This window comes from Xenopus tropicalis, chromosome 3 (genome assembly GCF_000004195.4).
Source record: "Xenopus tropicalis strain Nigerian chromosome 3, UCB_Xtro_10.0, whole genome shotgun sequence".
In the NCBI taxonomy this organism is placed as follows: Eukaryota; Metazoa; Chordata; class Amphibia; order Anura; family Pipidae; genus Xenopus; species Xenopus tropicalis.
Genome location: NC_030679.2, coordinates 118,974,068 through 118,999,486, shown reverse-complemented (window position 1 = coordinate 118,999,486; position 25,419 = coordinate 118,974,068). Strand labels below are relative to the sequence as shown.

Genomic DNA, 25,419 nt, shown 5'->3' with positions numbered 1-25,419 from the left:
ATCCACCTGCACAAGAGGGAAGCTTTTCATCCACCCCTACAATCCCTACCATGGCTGCCTGTGAAGCATAGGATAGCACTTCTGCTAACATTCTAAGCCTTCACTCCTCACTACATTTTGTCACTTGTCTCCCCATACAGTTCTCAGAGCCTCCCACTTTATACACCATCCACCCCCACTGCCATCTCTCACCTTAAACCTTTCTACCTTACAGCTCCTTACCTTGCCATTCTATCCCTGCATCTCCCCATAAGAAACACTTGTTCAATCTCCAAGAAAAAAAACTCCGATTTTACATTTTGGAGCAATAGAACATTATTTAGTGTAGGTCTGGCACTTAATGGCCAATGCCTAAACCTTGTGCACTTTTGCCCTCCAATTTGTGTATGTATGTCATCCACCTACTTAGACTGTAAGCTCTATGGGACAGCGACCTCTTCCTACTGAGTCTCTTACCACATGGCACCTCATCTCTGTGGATTTGTACTTATTTATTGCACTAAAGTGCTTGCCCTCCCTGTGTGTACCTTTGTACATATCCTTGTGGCCCTTTTTAAATAAGGTTATACATACATACAGAAGTGAAGAGAAGCCCCAGTTTGGGGGAATGGGCACAACAGAGATTGGTTGTTCACTTTTTCTTATTTTACCTATCAATTTTTTTTATTTGCTCAAATAATTCATGGGTCTTAAAGACTTTTTTGTTTGATTGCACCTTCATACTAAAATATTTGCTGTCTAAAAAAACTCCTGGGTTACATAGCAAGGGTCCCCAACCTTTTTCACCTGTAAGCCACATTCAAATGTTGAAAAAAAAAATTGGGGAACAACACAAGCATGAAAAAGTTTTTTTGGGGGTGCCAAATAAGGCCTGTAATTGGCTATTTGGTAGCCCCCATGCACACTGGCAGCCTACAGGAGGCTCTGTTTGGCAGTACATCTGGTTTTTATCTAAACAAACCTGCCTCCAAACCAGGAGTTTAACAAAAACAGCCCCTGCTTTGAGGCCACTGGGAGCCACATCCAAGTGAGAAACATATTGCCCCTGAGCCACTGGTTGGGGACCACTAATATACAGCTATTGCTATTAACCCCAGTCATTGGTTTTTGGTTGAAAGGTATCCAATCCACGCTGAATGCTGTCAAAGGGAATCATATAGATTAAAATCACCACAACTATGTAACATGTATAAAAAAAAAATATCAAACACACACAAACATTGTGAATACATATTGTTTTTATTTTCCAGATTCAAAATAATCTAGATTATAAATATTTCAGACCAACTTTAAAAAAATCCAGTGTATTTAGAATATTTAACTTAATGATAAAGTGCTGCGAGATGGTCTAGGAGCCAGTGTAGCTAGCACTAAGCCCTCTGAAGATTTATTAAAGTAACAAAGCCACCACTGAACCAAAATGAACATGAATAAAGCCGATACCAGCCGGGGTGGCTCACATGTCTAAATATCCTCTGCCTGGTAGGAGAATTTTCAGTGCAAAATATGATGCCAACTAAGCTATTATATAAGGCACAGGGATGGGTAAATGTTAATTGGCAATGGGAGGGAAGGGTGCGACAGGAGAGATGTGTCAAGTCTGTGTGCTGCATCTATGGATCTTTGTCATGGAAAAATAGTTGTGATCCCCATGCCATGCAGCTTACAGGGAGCAGTTCTTTTACTAGCCAACCATCCTATGTTATAGAAGTATATATTACATAGTTCTATGCCACTGCAGAAGAGACAGTTAACTCATTCTCTATCCTGTATCAAGGCCTATTCTAGGCTACAGTCTCCTGTAAAGCAACCCAGAGAGACACTTATTTGAGGCATAATGTTAAATAGGCCTGGGGTTCTATGTGAGGGCGATATATGTAAAGGAATCTTATCTAAATGCGATATAAATATACTGACTTGAATCATTTGTGAATCTAAGAGATTTAATAAAATCACGTGTCAGATTGTCTGTGTGTCATTCATACCTGATTTACGTACACTCTGCAGTGCTTTAATGGTCAATTATTTTTGTTCATTTCAAAATTATGTTTAAGTACATATAAATATATATATATTTAAATGATTAATTAAAATATATATTTCTTTTTTGTACAAAGCATTTCAGAAAAGAGCAGAAAGTTTCTAATCCAGTTATATAACTGATACAAGTGAGAAATACAATTTACAGTATACAAGGCACAAAAATATAAATATTTTACACACATTTCTATACATACAACATTGTCTGGGTTATGCACCAAACCTGCTCATGTTATTCTGAGAGTGGAGCCTTTCAGATCTTTCCCAACAGATTACAAAACAATTCAGCGGGGATAACTCAAATCTAACAGATACACAGTTACAATTTCAATGTATAAGGAAATGCCATGTTTGGGGCCAGAGAGGGGCTATAGCTTATGATGCGCTTATGATGCTAGGATTTGTAGTGCACAAGTGGAAGGAGATACATTTTACATACAACTGACATCTCTTTTGCATATAGTCTGGAAGTCTGCATTAACCTTAAAAGGATAAAAGGTCATTTGAAAAGCCACCTCAATTATGAATACACTGAAAAAAAAAATGGCAGAAAACACATACAGGTAGTGTAACATTGCCTGATGTCTTTCACAGCCTTTAGCACGGAGCAGTATTACCAGCAAAGGCCTGCCTATGGGAGTCTATACAGGGAGAATCTGACATCAGTGATATTTAAATTTTCCTTCAAATTATTACATAAAAAACCATATATGTGGCCATATGTGGACCCTGGAAGATATATTTGTCCAAACATAAAACTACTTTGTTGGGGTGGTGGAAACATTAATTCAATAATAAATGGTGGGCTAGCAGGCTGGGCATCCTTGGCTACTACAGGCACCAAGTGGACTGGTCTAGCCATGATATAAAGTATCGTTAGAATTTCCTTGCATTACCTGAGTCAGTAACCCAGGAAATTAGCTGTCAGAGCCAAGGGCTCAAAGCCAAAATAAAGCAGTAAGAGCCCACAGATTTACATTTGCCTCTCCCTGGTTGACAGTAAATAAGAGCATTTGGCATTTAATTTATTTTTTTTTAGCCTGGGCTGTGTAACTGGAGGCCCATGGACAAGAGGCAGCACATATAGGCATTTTTAGGTCTATGTTTATTTAACACTATCCATAGGGTTCCAGAGCCTTCATTGCATGACAACATTTGCAATGGCTGTGTGAGATGCAATCAGTACAGCATAAATATGTCAGAATAAAAAACATGTTTGCTTACTGTACTTCATATTAAAGCAATCAGGCATCCATATAGCCCAAACACAAAAGCTCTTCCCAAAACATGACTGAGCAAGGTTTGTCCCACCACAATGCTCACTGACCTACATTAGGAGAAAATGTGTCCATCTGCACAAATTTACCACTTGCCCATCTTCTTGTTTATAGACTGTAGTAAACTGGGCGTCTCCTCCATAATCCGCACCAGCAGGTTGTCAATATAATCCTCCAGTTCCCGCATTTGGACTTCTTTCTTTGAGATGATGTCTTTTTGCTTCAGGACCAGCTGAATTAACTCATCGTGAGTGAGCTGGGAGTATGCGGCCGCAGGGTCTGTAGGGTCGTATTTCTGTTGAGACAAAAATCATATAAATCCAGTGAGCCTTGCCAAGGCCTTCCTTAGAATACTAATGTGAGACAGTGCACACTATGCAGTACAGTAGTAATAATATTTACAATTAAAAAATTTTGTTCACCAAAAATACAAGCGTAGTACTGTATTTCAATAAGAAATCATCTGCAGCTGATTTTTTACATGCCAATCATTCCACCATCCAGCCAATGATTGAAATGACCATAGCAAACAACAAATTCTGAGATGGAAAAAGATGTAGTCAGGCAAATACCTTTAAGGTCAGTGGATAACTAAAACACAACATGTAAGTCTTACATGGGAAACTGCCCTGCAAAGTTACCCTTTAAAGTTGCAAGAAAGCATATTAAAGGAAACCTTTCACTAATATTCGTAGAAGCATTAGAAAGCAGTGGGCTGGGCAAGCCAAGGTACAACCACCACAATAATAGAGTGTTTATGCTGTTTAATAGAAAACAGAAGTGGTAAGCCAATAATGGGAAGCACATGAACAGCCCAGTTACTGTTGGTTGTTGTGTCTTTATTTAATTAACAATCCTCTTGTATGAAAGTTATTGTGAGTGAAAACATGTTAAATGCCTTCTGTTCCCAGAGTGTGTTTTATTATTAAGAGAACCTCTGAAAATAAATCCCACTGGCAATTAGTTAGATTAAATCACTCATTACTGCCAGGCCCAGAGGGAAGTTAAATGCAAGATGACAGATAATTATGATGACAATGACTTCATTGGGGGGTATTGATGGGAAATGACAGATTGCACACTGATTAACCTTTATTTCCAGAGGCACTATTGGAATTCAATAATTTGCTTCTAATTAGTGACGGACTATTCATAATACAGTATGCAATCTTCCTCTTATACATTATATACCTTCTTAAGCAAACTCACATAAATAAAGGTGTTTGGAATTAGGACACAATATAAGAGATGATTCATTTAAAGGGAAAATTCAACAAGAAATAGTCTGGCAACGCACGGAAGACAATCTTGCCCTTTTTTTTTTTTTTTTTGAGAAGCAGCTTCAAATGGCGAAACCTGAATTTGACAGGTGAGTGCATAGCGCAGGTGTCTCCCAAGCTACTGCACTACAGGGAGACCTACTGGATGTTTAACTTTGTGTGATAACAAAGGAATCTGATGCCTCCAAGAACAGGAGGTCTGTGGCCCAGATATGGTCCTTAAAGGTATTTTTATGCCTCCCTGTCCTCGCCTATAGGTTACACAGATACTGTATGATATGATTTAGATAATTCTGCCAACTACATGAAAATAGAGGGATACTACTGGCATATACACATGGACATGGCAGAAAATCCATTTGGCAATTTCTACCCAAGGCAAAATCAGGTAATTTTGGACCAATAATATGTGCCTTTAGTCAATAATAACTCAACCTGGTGTAACTTGTCAAATGGTCATTGCCTTGCTAAAATTCTTTCCTTTGTCAGCCAATTTATAATATCAATTTCTAATATATTCGAGATCATGAAAGGTTGCCCTGCATGCTGCAGTCTGTCCTGGGGGGATAAAAAGTTGCCCTGCACAGTACCAGAATGTTCCAAAAGGGGTAAATGATTATTCCCCAAAATGGCGTCAGCAGGTAATGTCAATACACATGATACTACACACTCAAAAAAAAAAGACTGCTAAACATATAAAACTGTAAACTTATTAAGGTCTTAACTGCCCCACACAGCTTTGTTTAGTCTTATCTCAAAGGAATAACCCTTATATTACTGAATCAATGCTATGAAAAGAGTTATGATTGGAAGATGATTCAAGCCCTTGCTTTTATATATTTATGGCAGAGCAGGGGTTTCTTATAAAAGTCAGATTAAGGAAAATACATTAATAGATGTAGTACAGAAAATAACTTCACATATTGTTACCTTTATAGCAACATCGTGGCTTTTGATTGGCTGAGAGAACCCAGAAACAGTTTTGGTTTGTGTTGCACTCATGGGCTTTACCGGATTTGTCCTATAAAGAGAGAAAAGAGAAATATTGAGTCATTTTATAGGAACCTGCAGTGTAATTGTGGAGACATTATGCAGCAATAAAAAGAAGTAGGGCATGGTATAAATGTATATTTCCGTGGATGCTACTAATATAAACAGAATTTCTAACTTCATACCAGGTTAAACTGCTCAGAGTAAAAAGCAAAGATGAACACGGATCAGCCAAAAAGAATGAACAATACTTTTAGTTTAGTTTACTTTGTTGAAGCTTTTATATATTATAGCCACAAGCATACCATTCATAATCACTGGGGATGACAATTTGTTAGGCAACCCCATCTTGGGCCCTGCACAAGCACAGTAGCGTAAAATCAGAACATATAAAATGTTTCGCTTCTGTGCAAGGGCTCAGCTAACGGCAAAACACACCAGTGACTGAATTAGCAGAAAGGGTAATTTAGGGTGTGTAACTTAACTACCCACACAGAGATCCAAGGGACTAACAATGAGAATATCTGTCATACAGTACATTCACAGTCATCCCTGTGTTTAGTCAAACCATGGTAATATTTAACCAGTATCGCATTACTCTCCCTGTGTGACCAACTCTACCTGTGTGACTCTTTCCTATGAGGCATAACATGTTGGAAGTCTCCCCTCCTTGGCTAGGACCACCTATGCTGCTTTAAATGAAAGTTTTGCGCCTCTACTCTGGCACTGCCTTGAGTTACACAGCTTGTTATCCACAAAAATCCCCAAATGTTTTTCAATTATGCTTGACTCTTATCTGTGCCTTTTTCTACATTACAGGCTGGCTATAAATGCTCAGATTTGGGTTGTCTGATTTTCACCATACCACCCAACCATCTGGGCATACAATTTTAACAAACAATTCTACAATTATATGAAACTGCAGTCCATCTATTAAAACTTGACAACTAACTCTGGGGTTAGCTGGTCCATGGGAAGAAGAGTAAGTGGAGTCTATCAGATCCAGCCCCACCCCTAAATAAAAAAAATGCTATTAAAACAATCCTGGCTTTTTCATACAATAAATAAATAATGAGTCAAAGTGTTAAATACAAGCACTACTTCTCTTGCCAGTAGGACTCCCTACTAACAAATGATGGACTGTAATTTCATTGCTCTATTGGGAAGAGTTAAACAAATGTTTTCTGGAGCTGAAAAAAAGAGTTAATACAATCACCCTCAAGCATGCAGGAAATGAGTGAACCATGAGAAAGCCAATGTCAAACTAGGTAGCACAAATATTTTTTTACTGCATTTCCCTTTAAACTGGGTCACTAAGCAGCTTATTTGCCACTAGAGATCAAAAGTGAAGGAGATTTCTAAGAAGCAGGGACAAACCAGTTTAATCACAGAAAACAATCATAACCGAGTGCTACCAAAACACTTCTAGCACAGAACGTTCCCATTCACCAAGTGTTTCTCTTAACCCTTACACAATCTCGTCTGTGCTAGATACTAATAAACTGAAATAAGTTGAGTTTTTAAGAAAGGTACATAAACATTTCTTAACCAGCCCAGGGATGTTATTACCAGTTCCTGTCCATAGTTAATACAGAGTGTGGGAGCATATGGCTCTTTCTTTGGACTCCACTTGCTGTACAGGGGGCATGCTACAGGACAGCCTGGGACATAATCCCCCAATAAAGAAGAGTGCCCTAAGAAAACCAAACCCTAAGTAAAAGTTGGAGAAACTGTGAATGAGGTATTTAGAAAGTGACAGAAATAATATCTGTGTTAGTACACCTCAGAGGTAAGATGTAAGATATATAGGCAAGCTCGAAAGAGCAGCACATGGCTCCAGCTAGGATCAACAGATTGCAATTACTAGGAGATACTCTACCTGGAATTGAAGGGACACCCAGCTGGACAGAACATGAGGCTATCATCTACTCCCTAAGCCGGCCACTGGAGTGGATCCACACTACTAAAGGGTATTTCCACAAGGTGCTCTTAAACCATCTTAAACTAAGTGCTCCTTTGAGAAAAATACAGAGTAATCTAAATTGACTGCAACATGGCAGAAGATCCAAATTTTCAAAACTAAATAGAGCAGTTTGACTCCCCCCCACATCAAACAAACTGGTCATGGGTGTCAAAATGGGAAAATATGTTTATGATATAGGTTATCATTTACAGCCTGGAAAAAACATTTCAAAGCTTTCATTACTTGTTACTCTTTAATCATTTGCAGGTACAAAAATAACTTTAAATGTTTTTTTTGTGCAATTAGCTTAATTAGGGACTTAGAAGGGACCATTTGTGGCCCCGGCTTACCTGTAGGGCATAACTCCCATAAAACTAAGCCAGTACTGGATTTCATTGTACTAAACAGTTTAGACTAATAATTTAATAGTATAGAGGCTATAAAATTGGAGCTTCATATTATGAGGGTTGGTGCCATCTAATGAAAGAAAACATTAAACTTAAGCCAGAACATAAAGCATGAATAATTACAGAGAAACAAATTCCACGCAAAATAGTTTCTCTCACCTTATCCTGGAAGACACTGTTCCACCACTCTGCACTGTAGGGATTGGATGTGTCTCAGAGGGTGAAACCCATGCCCGGAGAAGCTTCTTTTTGCCAGAGCTATCCACTTTATCAGTACCCTCAATGGCTGGCTTTGTCGGGGGGTCGGCACTAGGAGTGGTACATTTATCAGTTGGAAGGGAAGCAGGTGTGGGAGAAGAATAGCCAAGAGAAGAGTTAATAGGTGTGTAGTGGTTTGCTTTATCACTACCCTGGCTTTCCAAGCTGACAGTGCTAATTTTAATTGCGTCAGATGCATTTATCTTATCCACACATTCAGGATTTCTATTTTTTTCATTCTTTTGCTCCAAAGCAAAATCAACCTCATCATTTGTTTTTGGAAGACTGTTTTTCTGCACACTGAGATGTGGATTTGTTTCTCTGGTAGCTGCAGCACTTGATGATTTGTTGGACGAATGACTGGAAAAGATGTCATCTTTGGTTTCAAGCTGCTCATCATCTGAGGTTCCTTCTGGATTCTCTGGAATCACTGGAAGTTCATCTAGCCTTAAACTGTATTCGCTGATCTTTGGAGTTGCCATCTTTACCTCAGTTATTGCCTGGCCACTGTTCAGTGAAGAACCAACATTAGAAGCCTGTTGTAGCTCCTGGTTGGAATATGTATCCAGTGCCTTTTCTGGTGGAGTAGAGCTTGCAGGCGCAGAGTCATCAGCAGCTTTATTTACTTTAGTAGCACTTCTAGGTGCTGGTTTTGGTGGTACTGGTTTAATTTCATCCTTTGGTTCTTGTTTTTTAGGAGCAGACTGTGTTCTGGGGGCTGGTTTTGGAGTTTCTTTTAAAGTTTTAGTTAACTGCACATCACTTTTTTCACTCTCAAGACTATCTGTATCTGTATGTGGAATGTCATCAAAGGGAGAGCTATCTTGTATAGGGAAAACTCCCTTAACCAAATCTACATCAACGGTATCGGCATCAGCCACACTATTAGTTGGTGACTTGCGTGTCAGCTGGTCAAGAAGAGATTTGACGTAAGTCTTTCTCTCTTTGGTTTTTTCATTGAACGGTTCAACAACATGAACCTCCCTAGGCTCAGGCTGTTTACTCTGTGACAAACCTGACCTCCAGAACAAAGGCACTGAAGGTGTCTCATAGTCAGTATATGACTCTACTGGTGTTTCAACTTTGTTGTCACATTGTAAACTTAGGTAGTGTTCTAAAGGAGAAGATGGGGCATTGGAAGCAGTAGGAAAATCAGGCAAAGAAGTTGGCACACCATCCTGGCCACCAGAAATAGATGCAGCAGAGTTAGAAAGAGATGAAGAAGAAAGCTTGGCTTTGGTTTCAGCCTCTGAAGACACGTCCAGTCTGTAAAAAATAATAGAATAAAATCTGCAGGTCAGTTACCTTGCAGATATTTTAAAAAAAATATCAAAGCAAGTTTAAACTTTGTAAAACATGTCCTTTTCCATTCTACACTTCATACAGATAAAGTCTATTATTTATTTTATCTACTTTAATATTACAAAACTTTCATTCTTGCTTCTGTCCCCCACCACAGCCCAGCACTCACCTTAATTTATGTCTTGCCCTGCATGATTGGCTGTACAGAAAAACATTTGTGCAGTTATGTAATCTGCCCTGCTTTTCATAAATGCTTCTCTGAGCAGCACTGCACTTCTTCCTTTATTTTATTGCTTTTTATTTATCGATGCTAGAGGGCCCCAGAGTAAATATAAGAAGCATAAATGCCCTGTATATTCTTTTCAAGTTCAATAAACAGGGTTTAGACTGAACATACTTATTGTCTATGATCTTAAGTAAATTTGACATTGCAGTGGTCACATGCTACTTCTTTGTTTGTATGAGTAGTTAGAAAAAAAAAAAAACAGCAGTAAAATGAAAACCACTTTTGTATATACAAACCCCTACCTTCCCTCAGCTGCAGCCTGTGAGGCTGCGAGATAAGGAAACATAACAGGCTTTGCTTGTACAAACAAGAAAGTAGAATATGACTTTACTTTCTATTTCATATTTTGCCCTATTAAGTGCAAGAAAAAAATGCATATTTTCCCAACAATAGGCAAACTGTATTTTCAGCACAAGCCCCATTCAATGCTCTAATGTTAAAAATGGTTATACTACCCCTTATACTAACTGGGAGTGCCAGTGTTATGTTTTGCTGAGCAGTAAACGTGTCATTGTATAAAGCAATACCTGCTGCCTGTCACAGCCACAAGCTGCCCCCCAACCCAAAGCAGGTGAAATATTTGCTACATTTATACTAATATAGTGTCAACAAATACAGGCCTGTGGCGGGACTGTTCATTAATAAATGATTAAAAAAATGGAAACAGTTAATTGATAACAAAATGTAATGGCACCACGCCAAGCTCCATTGCTTATTAACACAAATTTAAAATACAACTGAATTCATCTTATAGAAATTCCTGGAGAATGGAATAATTATGTATAAGTTTTTTTTTTTTTTGAGCTTAAAATTCTCAAGCTGATTAAAACTACTGCCTAGAAAGTGCTGTCCTTTGATGAGGGCAGATACGCATGGAAGGGCAGCATTCTGCAAGCAAGGGATCGTGTAAGAAAAAACGCAAAGATAAAAGATTAGTGTCTCATGCTCTCTGGCAAAGAATCTTACTTATTATTTGAGTTAATTATTGTATGTCACTTTTCTATTTTAAGGGAAGGAATAACTTTCTGGTGCTATGGTGCTAATTTTGTCTTTTTTCACAAGCTTACAAATTGTGTAGTGCTATAATGACGTTTTATAGTAGCACTTTTGTTGAACATATTTAAAATGGAGCTACAGGTATGGGACCTGTTATCCAGAATGCTCGGGACCTGGGGTTTTTTTTAGTGTAGAGGGTGCTGCCTCCACACAGGTCATGTCACAATAGGATTACACCCTATATTTAAAATATTCTAACCTCTACATGCTTATACTTATGCGTGACAAGACCTTATTGAAAATAATGGTACAGATTGTGTATACACCACATAATCCAGTTGCTTTAGACTTTTACTAGATACCCGCACCTGTATTAGTGAATAAGGGGTTAAGAGAAACACAAACATCAAGGAGCAGTTCCATTTCCTTATTGCCACATAAAAACCAGCAAGGTGTGTTAGTTGGCCTAGAGCAGAATGACTTCATATGCATGTAAATGATTAAACAGCTGCAGTGTTTACTCAGCCATATCCACCTGTTAAACCACTGCCTTTTCTCATCTCACATGAAATTAAAAATTTGTAGCAGGTGAAATGGAATGTAGGTGTGTGTGTGTGGTTAAAGACATTAAACACTAGAATATTTTGTTATACTTGTTACTGTTAAACACAGTATCCTATAAGCATTTACACACTTTAACCAGTGCCATTTAGCAATGAGGCAATGTGAAGAGCTTGCAGCCCCAGAAACAGCCCTACCTTTCCAGTTTTCCCATTTTACTGAACTACAAATCCTACACTAAAGTATTGTGATTTTTTTTAATTTTATTTTTACATACATCAGTATTTAAACCTATAGAAATTGACGAAATGTTTGGCTTCAAAAATCATTAAAATAAGGTTTAACTTAGTTGTGAAGCCTTCTGTTTCATGGAATAATTCAATTAATGGTAGCCTCATGTTAATAAGGCTCAACCAGAAAAGAGATAAAATAATAAGTTTCTATATAGTGCTCTGGTTTTGTGACCGACTGTATGCAAGCTTCAAGGGAATTACTTTGAAGCAAAAAATTATGTGGTTTGCACATCTTGCCACGAATGGGGGGCACATTTGGGGAGAAAAGCAGTATTTTTTTTTTTTTTTTTTTGCATCATTGGACTGTTGTGACAGCTTCATTTGACAGAAAGAATGTTCTGTCATGTAAATACACAAGCATTTATCAACAACCTTTGCAACATAATATATTGGGTCATGTTATTTGACTCAACAGTGACCTGATGCTTTCATTAATATTCACCAGAAAGCAGTGTATCTTGATATTATCAAGGTCTTTATTGCTTCATAACATAACCCAATATAAAATATGAGGTGGACTTTTATGAGCAAGAGAATGGTGCTGGGGAAAGCTGCTCTATCTATCCCTCCACAACCCAGTACAGCAGTGTAATAATCAGGCAGCCAATGCAAGGAGACTTTTGACAAGATAAGCCAACTAAATTAGGAAATCACTGACCACTGACCCTGCAGTTTTCCTTGAGTGCCACAGGAGCCAGGATCATATTAGCTAAAACATTGTTACAATGCACTTTCCATTACTGCCTAGCTTGTAACACATTGTGCTCTGTGGACAGAAATTGCAGACATTTGCAATCCACGTGCCTTGTTGTTAGAGGTATGGTCACATGGTTAATAACATAAATTGAACAAGACCAGTTAAGGTAGCCAGTAGGAAAGACTATCTTTGTACAGTACTAAAGAGTTATTTTAGAATGTAAGCTCTCCCAAGCAGTGCCCTCCCCAATATCGCCTACTGAAGCTGAAGGATTTTTCTGAGAGAGGAAGTCAAATACCCTAAAACATGTTTCCAAAAAAAGAAGACCAGAAATCCTGTGTTTCTTTTGATAGAGGACTCATTGCAGCTTTTCTGTGTGTGCTTATGGCTGTATTTACATAGACCTTTCTGATAAAGCTTATTTAGTTTTTACCTTTCCTTTAAACTACAATGAAACCAGTTAAAAAAAAAAACATCCAAAATCAGGAATCAGTAGAACCAAAGTTTTTGAGATTAGCCGTTTATGCGATATATGAGAATCACTGTCAGTTTTATGACACAAACAAAGAGCATTTGTGTGGTTGTACTAACCTGGGTTTTACAGCTGAGGTCTTTGCTGAGGTGGGAAGTGGTTCTGGCTTCTTTTCTTCTTCCATGTCATCTTCAAAGGGATTCAATGAAGTCTTTTTGGTGACATTAATTGAGGACTGTTCTATTTTTTTGTTATCGCCAGTAGCTTTTGACATATCCCCTTTTAAGGGCGCAACAGAAGACTCATTCTCAGGGACTTTAGGAGTGTCTTTTTTGCCAGTCACCAAGGAAAGAAGAGATGACTTCTTATTCTCTTGCTTTTTGTTATCTTTTGCCTCTTTTGGCACATCTGAAGGCAATGGTGGGGTCTTTGATATAGGTTCCTCTGATTTGGAATTTTGAGAAGCAGACACTGTTGAGGATTTAAGAGAATCATTTGAGGCAGCTGGTGTTTGTTCTTTCTCTGGAAAAAGGCTGTTTTTTGCTTCTTTAGGTGTTTTGGAAGACAGGTTTTCAGCAGATGCATAAAGTGGATTTTTGCGGACGATCTGTGGGGAGTTTGTTTGGGAGCTGTCTTTGGGACTCTCACTTCTTGTTTCAGATTCTTCCATGTATACGTGATTCCCATTGATGCATAGATTGGATCTGGTGATGGGATCATTCTTTGGCTTCATTCCACTAAACAATGACAATCCTTCCTTCTTATTACTGGACAGCTGGCTGGTATCAGCACTAACTGTTCTTTTGTGAGTCATGATCACAGGAAGATGAGGAAATCGTCCTGGAAATATAAAATATTTGGTAAAAACCCCCATTCAAGACTAAAATTTATCACTAGGATAGACAGGGTCATTCTATGTCTTAAACCCTATAAGCACAATCAAAACAAATCAGCAGTCCACTAAAAGGCTCAATGAGCTGCTCTTTATCTCACAGCCTAACAAGTTGCAGCTGGGGGAAGGGATGAGTTTATTTATACAGATGCCCTCTAGTTTCAGATGCTTCCCTGTTTAATGAAAAAAAAAAAATATATATATATTTTTTTTCATAATTAAAATGGTTAAAAAGCTTGTTCAGCATAGGCATAGCACAGTTACTGAACTAATGTTAAAGGAGACATATTGGATAAATGGGAAAAACGCTAAATTTGTAGGCAATTATGAATAATATACGGTGCTGGTTTCCCTTTGTGCTAAAAATTAATTCTCAGTAAAATGGCCCCTTTATTGGAGCTCCCTATAGATCGTATCACTTCTCCGTTCAGTGTGAAATGAAGAGTGGGCGTGTCCTAACGGTCCCTGCCAGAAGCACAGTAGGAGGGGGAGAGCCAATCACAGCCCTGCACTCACACAAGCACAGACAGGCTTCAGTTCCCTATCAGGTCAGCCTAGCTGCTGATTGGTTCCTATCCTACAGTGCAGTGTACGGAGGGCCGCCGGCTCCCCAGCTCATCCAGAGAATTCAGCCAGCAGGAAGTGGAACAGATGGGCGGGGCTAGTGGGGTTTTTGTGGAATTTCTTAATAAATCAGTCAGAAACACAACATTTTTAAGCACATTCCTTCTATATTCTAGAGGAGTATAATTCACTGGTACATTCATAATTTTTATAGGATATGTCTCCTTTAAAAAAAGAGAGAGCACTGCCCCCTTTTAAGACCAGTAAAGACTATTGGTAAGCACCACTTACTTTCAGATGCTGGAGACCCTGTTGGAGGAGTGAAATCTGATGAAAACTCAGCAGGCCTTAGCACAGTCTTTGGAGATGAAGATGGTGGAAAAGTTGGGAGGACAGACATGGACTGAGAAATAGAGTTCTTCTTTAATCCTGGCTTTGAAAACAGGTTCTTCAGTTTAGATTTCTTTTTTTCTGCTGCTGGCATATCCTCATCACTGTCATACTGATTCATGCTGGGAACAATGGCTGATGCAGTATCTGGAAAACCTTCATGTTTTTTTCCCTTAATCTTGTCTCTTAATTTTCCTAGAGTTGAGCGGGATTTCTCCTTCATTGAGAGGTCAAACATGCTAGCCGTCATATTATTTCTCATGAACTGGACTTCCACCTCTATCTGACCACGTTCCTTCTCTTTTTTCCCAGGCTTTGACCTCAATGGGTACCATCTGTAAAAAAATAGAAATAAACTTAACTCACTAATTTACTTTAACACTTAAAATAATGTTTACACACATGAAATTGATCAAACTTAATAAGCACATTATGATAATACAAGCAGCAAAAGATCACCATTACGTAAATTATATCTAAATTATCCTATGACATTGCTTTCTAACCTTAAAATTATTAACATGATGACTGTAGAGCCTTTCTAAAAAATGTATAGGAGTAGATATGTTTTAATATTATAAAAATAGCTTTATTAATGAAAACCATTCATGAGTTGCTTAAAACTTAAATAGGTCCTGATTTTTCAACAAAGACGGTAAAACAGCAAATAGAATGAATTCAAGAACATACAAGATTAATTCAAGGGAGTCAGGCCTTCTACTAGAATTGCCTTTCCTTGAAATGTACTGTTTAAAAGTGTTTATCCTTATCGGATTTGCTTCTAATGTGCTTCCATGGGCCACTTAACTGGGTAAATATCTGCTATGTTACTAAAAGAAGAATTTAACATTTAGATATAAATAAGGATTCTGTTGTCACATGGTGGAAGAGCTAATTAACTGTAGTTTGGCTGGAATGAATGACAGTTTCCAAGGTCAGCCCTTGAAACAACCCTGAATCTTTTGGTTCAATAAGGACATACTACATTGTTATATAGGCAGGACACAAACTGCAACCACCCCCATTAGCACAAGGTAAGTTGTGGGGTTGCCAAGACAAATGCACTGATGTGTGCTGGACATCAGTGTATTGTATAAACACTAGTCAGAAGGGAAAAATGACTAGCCATCTCTTAGCTATTCATATATAACAATAGCCTGACGTGTATCCTGAATTCTTTTACACATGACACACATTATCATTATCCTTTCAGTATGTATGGAATCAAATCATATGAGTAGTATTAATTGTTTCCACACCAACAGGGCACTTTAGCTTAGATGTTGCTTCTCTTTTGATCAATTTGTACAAGGCTACAAACCCTTATGGGATTATAAGATGCGTTACTTTCACCTACACTTCTAAAAATCTCATAAGAATGAATAGAAAGTTTTTTGACCTAGAGGAGCCTCCCTTTCCATATATTTAGTTTTCTCACTTTCTCTGTTGTACAAGCTCAGAAGACAAACCAGCTACTTCAAAGCTTGTGGATGCACCGAACCCACTTTTTTGGGTTCGGCCAAACCTCCGAACCCACCCAGCAGGATTCGGCCAAATCCCAAACCGAATCTAAATTAGCATATGCCGATTAGGATTGGAAGGGGTTAAAAATATTTAAACATTGAGGGGGGGGTGGTATTAATGAAAATGTACATAGCACCAAAATTAATTAAAAAAAAAAAAAAACACAGGGAAACACTTAGGAAATAGGAACTAATATTAATAATATTAAAATGGTTGTGAAGCATGAAAGCAATTTGGAAACCAAAGAGTCAGTTTTCATTTCCTGCCTAAATCCAACCTGAAATAGCTTGCGTGAATGGCTACAATTGCACAACCAATGTTATACAATTTGGTCTAGACAAACAGAGAATGACTGATCTTGATAAAGGGGGGAGGCATTTACATATGATGTAGGGTACAATACTAGTATTGTAGAGAGATGCAGAAAAGACTGCATTCACCTTTGTTACTTGATTGGCAATCAGAGTACACAGCCCAAACCACAGATAATATGGAACCTAAAAGGCAGTGTTGCCATAGGTCACAGTCATATATTCCAGCAATGTTCATTGTAAAAAGAAAAAGAAAAAAAAAGGAGCAGCAGTACAGGTGCTTGTAAAAATCACACCCTTTTTTGCCTCTAAAAATACACCAAATGCCTATTATGCCCTTTCTATTACGCGGAGCAAACATTCAATTAAAATATATTTAGCATTTTACACACGTTACATAACCTAATCACCTAATCACAGGAAACCATTAAAGCTTTCCCAAAACCTGAACATGTTTGTCATTTCTCTCTCCAATTAATAAGTCTTGTTCTTTGGTACTTTTACAATTTTAAACTGTTGATGTGTCAGTCATGCTCATGACTAATCGAAGTGTGACTCAATGGAAAAATTAAGCACCATAAGGTAACGTGCGTATATCAACAAAACCGTAAAAAAACAAAAGCGAAATCACAAAAAACAAACCCGAAACACAAGCTGCTACAAATAGAGTTTTACCATTTAGATAAATAAAAGGCATATACTCCCACAAACCAATCACCTGTAACTAGACATATGACCATGTTTCCTTATTGCAGAGAAAAGGGCTATTGTCATGGGAGACTAGTTGCAATCTCAATAATCTTCTCTTCAGAAGATACAAAAACACCATTTAGAGCCAGGATTACAATAATTCTATTAGTAAGAGCAAGTCAAGAGTGAAAATGGCAGAGATCTTTTATTCAAGCTAGCATGGTAAATGTATATTGATGTGAGCTTCTTTTAAATCATGTGGAAACGTCACTGGATAAGCAACACTATATATTAGGAAATATTGAAATGTATTTTGCACTCCATAACTTAAACCATTACAAAAAAAAATCTTTATTATCACTTAATTTAAAACATACAAACCCCACAGCCTATGGCCTTTTAACGAGTCGATTTTTTGGAGTAAAAATATGATTTTTCACGGAATTAAATGCAATTTTTTGCCATTTTTAATGTGTCAAAAATGCAACAAAAGTAAAAATACGGCATCAAGAAAGCGGTCAAGGTCATGTAGAAGATGATGGCAGGTGTCCTTTTTCAATTATCTAATCTTTCTTTGCTTTGTGGTTTTGGAGGTTTTCAGGGTTTTTGACACTTTCATTTGTGCAACAATACGGAAATTCTTTTTGTCATCTGTTTTTTAAAAAAAGGCTGTTATTAATGTCCCACAGAGAAATTTAGTCGCCTATGATAGATCGCTGCTACCGTGGTCGACTAATCTCTCTGAAATACCTTAGTCCCGGCAACAAAGAAGATCGCTGGCGGAAAGGCCTACGCGTCGCTTTGGAATTCTGAAGTCGCGTGAAGTGTCCTCCTGCAGGCAACTTAGCGCGACTTGAGGAAGCCAAAGCAATGCGTAGTCCTTTCCACCAGCGATTCTCTTTATTGCCCATGGAAAGGCATTTCAGAGGGATTACTCTCCCCCAGAGATCTATTGTGAACAATTATATCTCTCCGTGGTACATTAGCCCAAAACCATGGCAATGAGAATGTTGATATATGGGCCTCCTTAACTGTGGGATTAGTATGTTTGAAATTATGTTATAATAAAAGGTTTGGATTTTTTTCAGTTATGGAGTACAGAATGAGTTTCTATATTTGTTCTGTATTTGCTTTTACAAGCTTATTTAATATAGCGTGTAATATCACTCAGCCTTTTTTGTAGTATATTATCAGTATAATTATTCAGCCTGGTCATGTGGCCTGTGTGGCAAGTGAAACTGATCAACATTTTTAATTATACCAGACTAAAAGTCTGGTGAGGTTACTAAACTGACCCTAACAAGCTGCTTATCCAATAAAATGTATGCATGGGTATAGTTATCTAAGAAGGTAGTGAAAGGCTCAGAACCCAGCTATAATATTTGGTTTTCATAACAAGCACATTCCTTTAGTGATTAGGTGTGTGGGGGTTGGGAGGATAAACAGTCAGTCTGTCATTCTGCTACAGTTCCACTGATATGACTGCTGGATGGAATGCCAGGGTTAACCCAAAGCCGAGCACAGAGGCTAAACGTAAAGCAGAGTTCAGAAAGTTAACAGCATGATAAGCCTTTACTGGAAAACTCTTCGCTGAATGCCCAGATTGCAACACAACTCCCGTGCTAATATCAAAACAGAGCAAGCATGGAACAAAAACTCACAATAAGCACACAGAGAGAAGAGGAATGCAATTTAGACAGGTTGCCAATGTAAATAAGGGACTTTCTTTTGACAGCCGACAGATGTCAGCTGGTGGAACATACAATCAGTTTATTCGGCTTCAGTGGAAATGTATAGATTCTTAAGGCAACTACATAGTGCAACAAAAGGTGTGCATTCATAGGCTTCAGGTCAGGCCGGTTAGTCAGCCAGTATGAGAGGGAAAAATGAATAAATGATGCATTGTTCCTATGATGTCAAGGTAATAGGAATGCTGTGTAACCTGCTACCTGCATAAAAGGAATGGGCTGCTCTGTTGTGCAAATGTCAGTAACATGAGACAGTGGATCTAATACCATAAACTGGCTAACCCTGTGGTTTCAGTGTCTTATTATAGCTTGCCAAATAAAAACACGCAGGCACTCAGCTAAGCATGGTTTCATTAGGTCACTGCTGAGCTCAAAAGAGGAGCCACACCTTGGTAACCATACAATACACAGAGGCAGAAAGCAGACATTTTTGTACTAGAATATCTCAAGTAATGCCACATAAACTAAGAAACCTATAAACTAAGATTCTAAACTATGATTCAACTAGAATAGATGGAGGGTACAATCAACCTGGCATTCCTAAGTGATTTTAGCTTTCATTCTGCTTTAATCACAATCCCTGATGGCCAAACTGCAGGGAAAAACTTGTTTAGCCCAAAGTCAAAACAAGATTACATAGTCTAGAAAGATAACTAACACTTTTGGACTAGCCAATGACCTCTAACAAGTAGCCAATGACCTCTAACAAGTGCAGACTACACTGAGATTTGACAGGTAGAGTGCAGTCTGATGGGAATGTACCCAGGGGCATTTTTAAACCACCACTTACTAGTATAAACAGGAGTGATGGCCAATGAATCTATTCAGGAATGACCAACATTAACTGACCATATAATTCTGTTTTGCTAGCTTTAGTGCATCTTTCCTAATTTAACAAGTTATTACTTGGACTACTAGTTCTGTTTTTTCTCTTGTCTAACATATTTATTGAGAGCTACTTGTATCATTAATTCTGTCTTGGTTTTTCCTTGGCTTTTGTGAAGGTGTTGGTGACGCATCTTGTCAAGGTTACATTATTCACAGGCTGTACTGTTATGACCTTATCACCACCCAATTCCATCCTTTAGTATTACTAATTACCAAACTATAGAGAAAAAGTTCAAGGTTCAGGCGTTGGGAGTGCACTTCGGCCACAGATAATCTTCTCTAATTGTACTAAATAAAAAATTCACTCGATCTATTAAAATTTTATTCTTGAACCAACATTTTTTTTTTTTTTAATTGTAATGTTGGTGTGTAGGCAGCCATTTCAGTGAATTGTGCCTGATTCAGAGCTTTCAGAAGGAGAAGATTTGAGCTGCTGATTAAATTCTTGTGAAAAAGGGGAAAATAAAAGAAAAGTTAATGGCTGAAAAAGAATGTTTATTGATCAATCCACTTTTTCATGGAGCATTTTAGCCTATGGGGAAATTTTAGGAGCAAAACTGAGGTTTCAAGTTTTATGGCAAATGTGGAGAGATCGCCTCCCTCCAAATTTGTTGTTAACAAACCATAGAGTTGCCTCCTTTAATGCTTAATGTGCCGTACTTATTTGAATATCCGTCTAATAACATCCCCCAATTTCACTCCTTGGAAATTCTGTAAGGAAAATGAAATGATTTGACATTTACTCATCGTGGCTTAAAGTTACAAATGACCTTTTCTTGTGGGTGCCGAATTGTTAGGCACCTCACAGCGAATATCATTTCTAACATTGCACACCAGCTGACACTTCTCTTTGTACATACAATGACTTCTGATGTTACTATATTGCACATGCGAACAGCCATGGGCACCCACAAGAGAACCTTGGAAAAATCTTAAATATGGGGGCACTCAAAAGAAATGTACTCCGGGCCAGTGCATTTTTCAGCAAAGGCCCTGGTTCCTAGGTAAGTGCACTTTTCTTGTCATTTAATACTCAAGAAAAGAATGCTACGTATCAAGTAAAGTTCAAAAGCTAAAGTGAACTAAAACAGTGCAGTCACCCATAGCAACCAGCAATTTCTCTGATTGCTATGGCTTACTGCACTGTGGATATACTCCTTAGTACAGCAGACCAAATAACTTTTCATAACAACAAAATTAAAAAATGTTAAGGACTGCATGAAACTGCCAAGCGTACTGACTAGTCCACCCTTCCATGTGTGTGCAGCAACAAAGTTAGCAGAAAGTCAGAGTCCAGTTAGAGAATCAATAGCAAATGAATGTCAGTGGGTGTGTAAACCCATAATAAAGCATTTCCACCTTAATAAGCTACAAGCATGACAGCATACAGCTAGGCAAATGCTATTTATAATGAAACAGGAAATAAGTCATAGACAATATATAAAATCTACTGTCAGAGCACTTTTCATAGCTGTTGTTAGATTTGAACAAACAAAAGATTAAAGGAACAGTAACACCAAAAAATGAAAGTGTATAAAAGTAATTACAATATAATGTACTGTTGCCCTGCATTGCTACAATTGGTGTGTTTGCCTCAGAAAGACTACAATAGTTTATATAAGTAAGCTGCTGTGTAGCCATGGGGGCAGCCATTCAAAGGAGAAAAGGCACAGGTTACTTAGCAGATAACAGATAAACCCCCATTATATGGGGCTTATCTACTAGTTATCTGATATGTAACATGGGCCTTTTCTCCCTTTTTCCAGCTTGAATGGCTGCCCCCATGACTACACAGCAGCTTATTTATATAGTAGCTTTTTTTTTTAGCAAAAACACAATTTTTTTGCAGAGCAACAGCACATTATATTTGAATTACTTTAAAACACTTTAATTTTTTCATGTTACTCTTCCTTTAAGAGATCTCCCTTTGTGGCATTGTTTTAAAATAAAATTAAAATATTTTCTGAATGTTTCGTAGATTAAGGTAGGACCCATGGGACTTTCAAGTATTGAAATGACCAAGCTGGGTTAAACATTAACAATCTTTTTATAGAAATAAGAAGGAAAACACCTGCACAGTATATGAATGGTGGCGCCTCACTGTATAACTGCATGGGTTCAGCTTTAAATAAAACAATAAAGTCTTGCAATAAAGCAAAGGCTACCACAAACCACCACAGGAATCTCCCAAACTGCAGAAGGAGGAGTCTAAAAGGTCCCGCAAAAGGCATTCCAAAAATAGAGAGGTGCACAAGTATGCATGCCAAGACCTATATAAGGCTCCACTAAACTATAACAGAATCAACCCTATTTACTTTCTAAAACTTTCTATTTCCTATTCTATTGCATTGCTTGTAGGCTAAAGGTGGCCATAAACAGAAAGAGTTAAGATGGCCATACACGGGGCAATTCTAGCTGCCGATATTGGTCCCTTAGACCGATTCGGCAGCTTATCGACCCGTGTATGGGCACTAATGACGGGCCTGCCCAACCAACATCTGGCCTGAAATCAGCCAGTCGGATCAGGGACCACATCGGCTCGATGCAGTCCCAGAACCGACTGACCCCCTATACCCGTCATTCTAATTCGATCGTTTGGCCCCAGGGCCAAACAATCGAATTAGCCCGCTATCACCCACCCATAGGTGGGGATATTGGGAGAAGATCCGCTCGCTTGGCAACCTTGCCAAGTGACTGGATCTTAGCGTGTATGGCCACCTTTAAGCTGCTGATTAAGGCCCTTCAGACCAATTCAGAAGTCTTTCTGCCCATGTATTGGACCCTCCGACAGGCCTACCCGACCGATTTCCCATCACTTCAATAACTCGTATTCCCCTATGGCCAAACAATCGTTCTAGGCTGTCAGGGAAAAGATCAGCTTTTTTGGCAATCTCGCCAAACAAGCAGATCTTCTTGTGTACGGCCAGCTTTGGAAAGCTTAGCAACGACTTAGTGAATACATTACAGAATCACTGGAAACACACTGTACTAAGTGGGATGCAATATTCTGTCTAACTGATCTAGTCCCATGACAGCTGCAGTATCTCCGCTTGTTTAGGGTTCAGCCTCACGACTTTTAGGGCTCTGGCACACGGGGAGATTAGTCGCCCGCGGCAAAACTCCCTGTTTGCGGGCGACTAATCTCCCCGAGTTGCCTACCCCTGCCATCCCACCGGCGAACATGTAAGTCGCCGGCAGGATGGCAGACGCGGCGGGGCGATTTCAGGAGTCTTTTTCGGCGATTTGCGCGAAATCGCGCCGCCGTGTCTGCCATCCCGCTGGCGACTTACATGTTCGCCGGTGGGATGGCATCTTTTTCATCTCTACTAAACTCCAGCAAATACCCTGCCATAGACAATACTGAGAATTGCCTTTGTAAAGCACACATAGAGACAATTATCAGTAAATAATCAGCATTGTCTATTTCAGTAGCCATGACAAGTAGCTGCTACTAGTAGCTCTGAGTGTCTTCACCCTTAATGATGACACAATCAAAAGGACTTTTTGCTACTATTAGGGCTCTGGCACACGGGAAGATTAGTCGCCCGCGACAAAACTCCCTGTTCACAGCGACTAATCTCCCTGGATTGCCATCCCACCACCGAAAATGTAAATCGCCGGTGGGATGGCATGCGCGGCGGCACGATTTCAATGAAATCACGCAAGTTGCTTCGAGAGGAAACTTGCGACCGCGTATGCCATCCCACCGGCGATTTACATCCCCGGTGGGATGGCATTTGGGGGAGATTAGTCGCCCGAGACACAGTCCCGGGCGACTAGTCTCCCCGTGTGCCAGAGCCCTTGTTGAGACAATTTACTTCAAAAGTCACACTATCACTTTATTCACAAACCTAGTTTGTTACAAGGGTACCAAGTTCCCACAGCACCCATTAGGGTGAAGACACACAGATCTACTAGTAGCAGCTACTTGTCATGGCTACTAAAACAGACAATGCTGATCATTTACTGATAATTGTCTCTACGTGTGTTTTAGCAGAGGCAATTCTCTGTATTGTCTATGGCAGGGGATTTTCTGGTGTTTGGTAGCTGTGACAAGTAGCTGCTACTAAGTAGCTCTGTGTGTCTTCGCCCTTAAGGTGCCCATACACTATAAGATCCTCTTCACCCGATAACCCCACCTACGGGTGGGCGATATCAGGTAGCAAGTAACTTAAAAAAAAATAATCCGATCATTTGGCCCTGGGGCCAAACGATCGGATTACATTTGTGGTTATGGGGCAATCGGTTCGGGGACCGCATCAACGAGCCGATGCAGTCCCCGATCAGACTGGATTTTCTAACCTGGCCGATCGAGATCTGGCCAATTTCAGGCCAGATATCGGTCGGCCAGGCCGCTCTGTTCTGCCCATACACGGGCCGATCAGCTGCCGAATCGGTCCAAGGGACCAATATCGGCAGCTATAGTCGGCCCGTGTATGGGGGCCTTTAGACAGACAGACGTGCATCTGTGCAGGGACAAGTGATTTATCATCTGTACGAGCATTCTGCACTCTGATGGATATGTAACTATAGGGGCCCCTGTTTATTGGCTGTTGGGGACATCACAGCAGTTGGTTTGATAGGGGCTGCTGGGAAGAGTAGTTGAACACTACAAGCCAATACTTACTGGACTTTCCTCCTGTTCCTGCTCTGGTGCAACTCCCACAGGTTGAGCTCCAACTGCCCCAGGAACTTGTCCATCCCCACCAGGGCTCGGTGCATAACTATAACTCTCACGGTGCAGCGCTCCTGGTTATCATTGTGTAACAGGGGCACTTCGAAGGTGGCCTCCTCCTTCCACACGGGAGCCTGGCTCTTCTCGGCCACAGTGGTGGAGTACTTCTCTTTGCCCAGCTGGATGATGGCGTACGCATCGTTGCTGCCCGCTTTGCCTTTGGGCTTCAAGCCTTTAGCCTGTAATACGGTTACCTGGACGTGAGTAGGGAACCAGGTCTGGGACTGCTGAGCTAGAGACATCTTTGCCGGCGGTGCGCTGCCTTCACCTGCAGTACTTTACTTCACTATATGAGGAAATGGGGCGGTACCGACGAAATATAAACTAGTGAATACGTAGGCGGTGCTCCCATGAGACTCGGCCTCTCGTTCGCGGAGGGGTAAGTGTGAGAGGCAGTCCGCCGCCTACCAACGTTGCTTAGGAACTTTTTGCTCCACCGTCAAACTGTTTGGCACACGGTGACCAATAGGAGCGAAGCTGAGTTGCATACTTTTTTTTTTTATATAATTTTTAGGGCCGCCTCTGGCACCAGGACCCGCCCACAAACAGGTGTAATACAGAAACGAGTCTTGGAACGCAGGCCAGGTTCTCACGAAGTATTGGCTTGTACCTATGAGCTGGGTGATAATATATGTTGGTACATATTGCAGTCTCTTAAATAGGAATACTTACCTACTGGTAAAAATATAATTTTATATTAGAGCTCACTGTCGAAAGTAATTCTGTTCAATCCTATGAGATTTTTAGAAGAGTTTTTATCAGAGGGGAAGTAACGCGTCTGAAAATCCCATAGGAAGGAGTGAGCTGTAATTTCACACTTTGATAAGTCTGCACTTTGCTTATATATGATTATAA

General features: G+C 39.4%; 1 protein-coding gene across 1 annotated transcript; it reads right to left on the bottom strand.

The window, feature by feature from the left end:
* Positions 1-1,218: 1,218 nt before the first annotated feature.
* On the bottom strand, positions 1,219-25,037 carry rab11fip1 (RAB11 family interacting protein 1 (class I)). The gene is made up of 6 exons (XM_012959457.3): positions 24,457-25,037; positions 14,570-15,003; positions 12,942-13,662; positions 8,117-9,481; positions 5,528-5,618; positions 1,219-3,612 (listed from the first exon to the last, which is right to left on the bottom strand). Exons 1-6 carry the CDS (start codon positions 24,804-24,806, stop codon positions 3,403-3,405), a joined length of 3,171 nt encoding a protein of 1,056 aa, XP_012814911.2. The 5' UTR covers positions 24,807-25,037; the 3' UTR covers positions 1,219-3,402.
* Positions 25,038-25,419: the final 382 nt, after the last annotated feature.

Bases quoted from the DNA above. Each gene is read 5' to 3' on its own strand.
- rab11fip1 (XM_012959457.3), bottom strand. From the start codon at position 24,806: ATGTCTCTAGCTCAGCAGTCCCAGACCTGGTTCCCTACTCACGTCCAG. The intron at 15,004-24,456 runs GTAAGTATTGGC...ATTTTTTTACAG, and splicing joins AGGAACAGGAGGAAAGTCCA to ATGGTACCCATTGAGGTCAA. The intron at 3,613-5,527 runs GTAACAATATGT...TTGTCTCAACAG, and splicing joins GCCACGATGTTGCTATAAAG to AAATACGACCCTACAGACCC.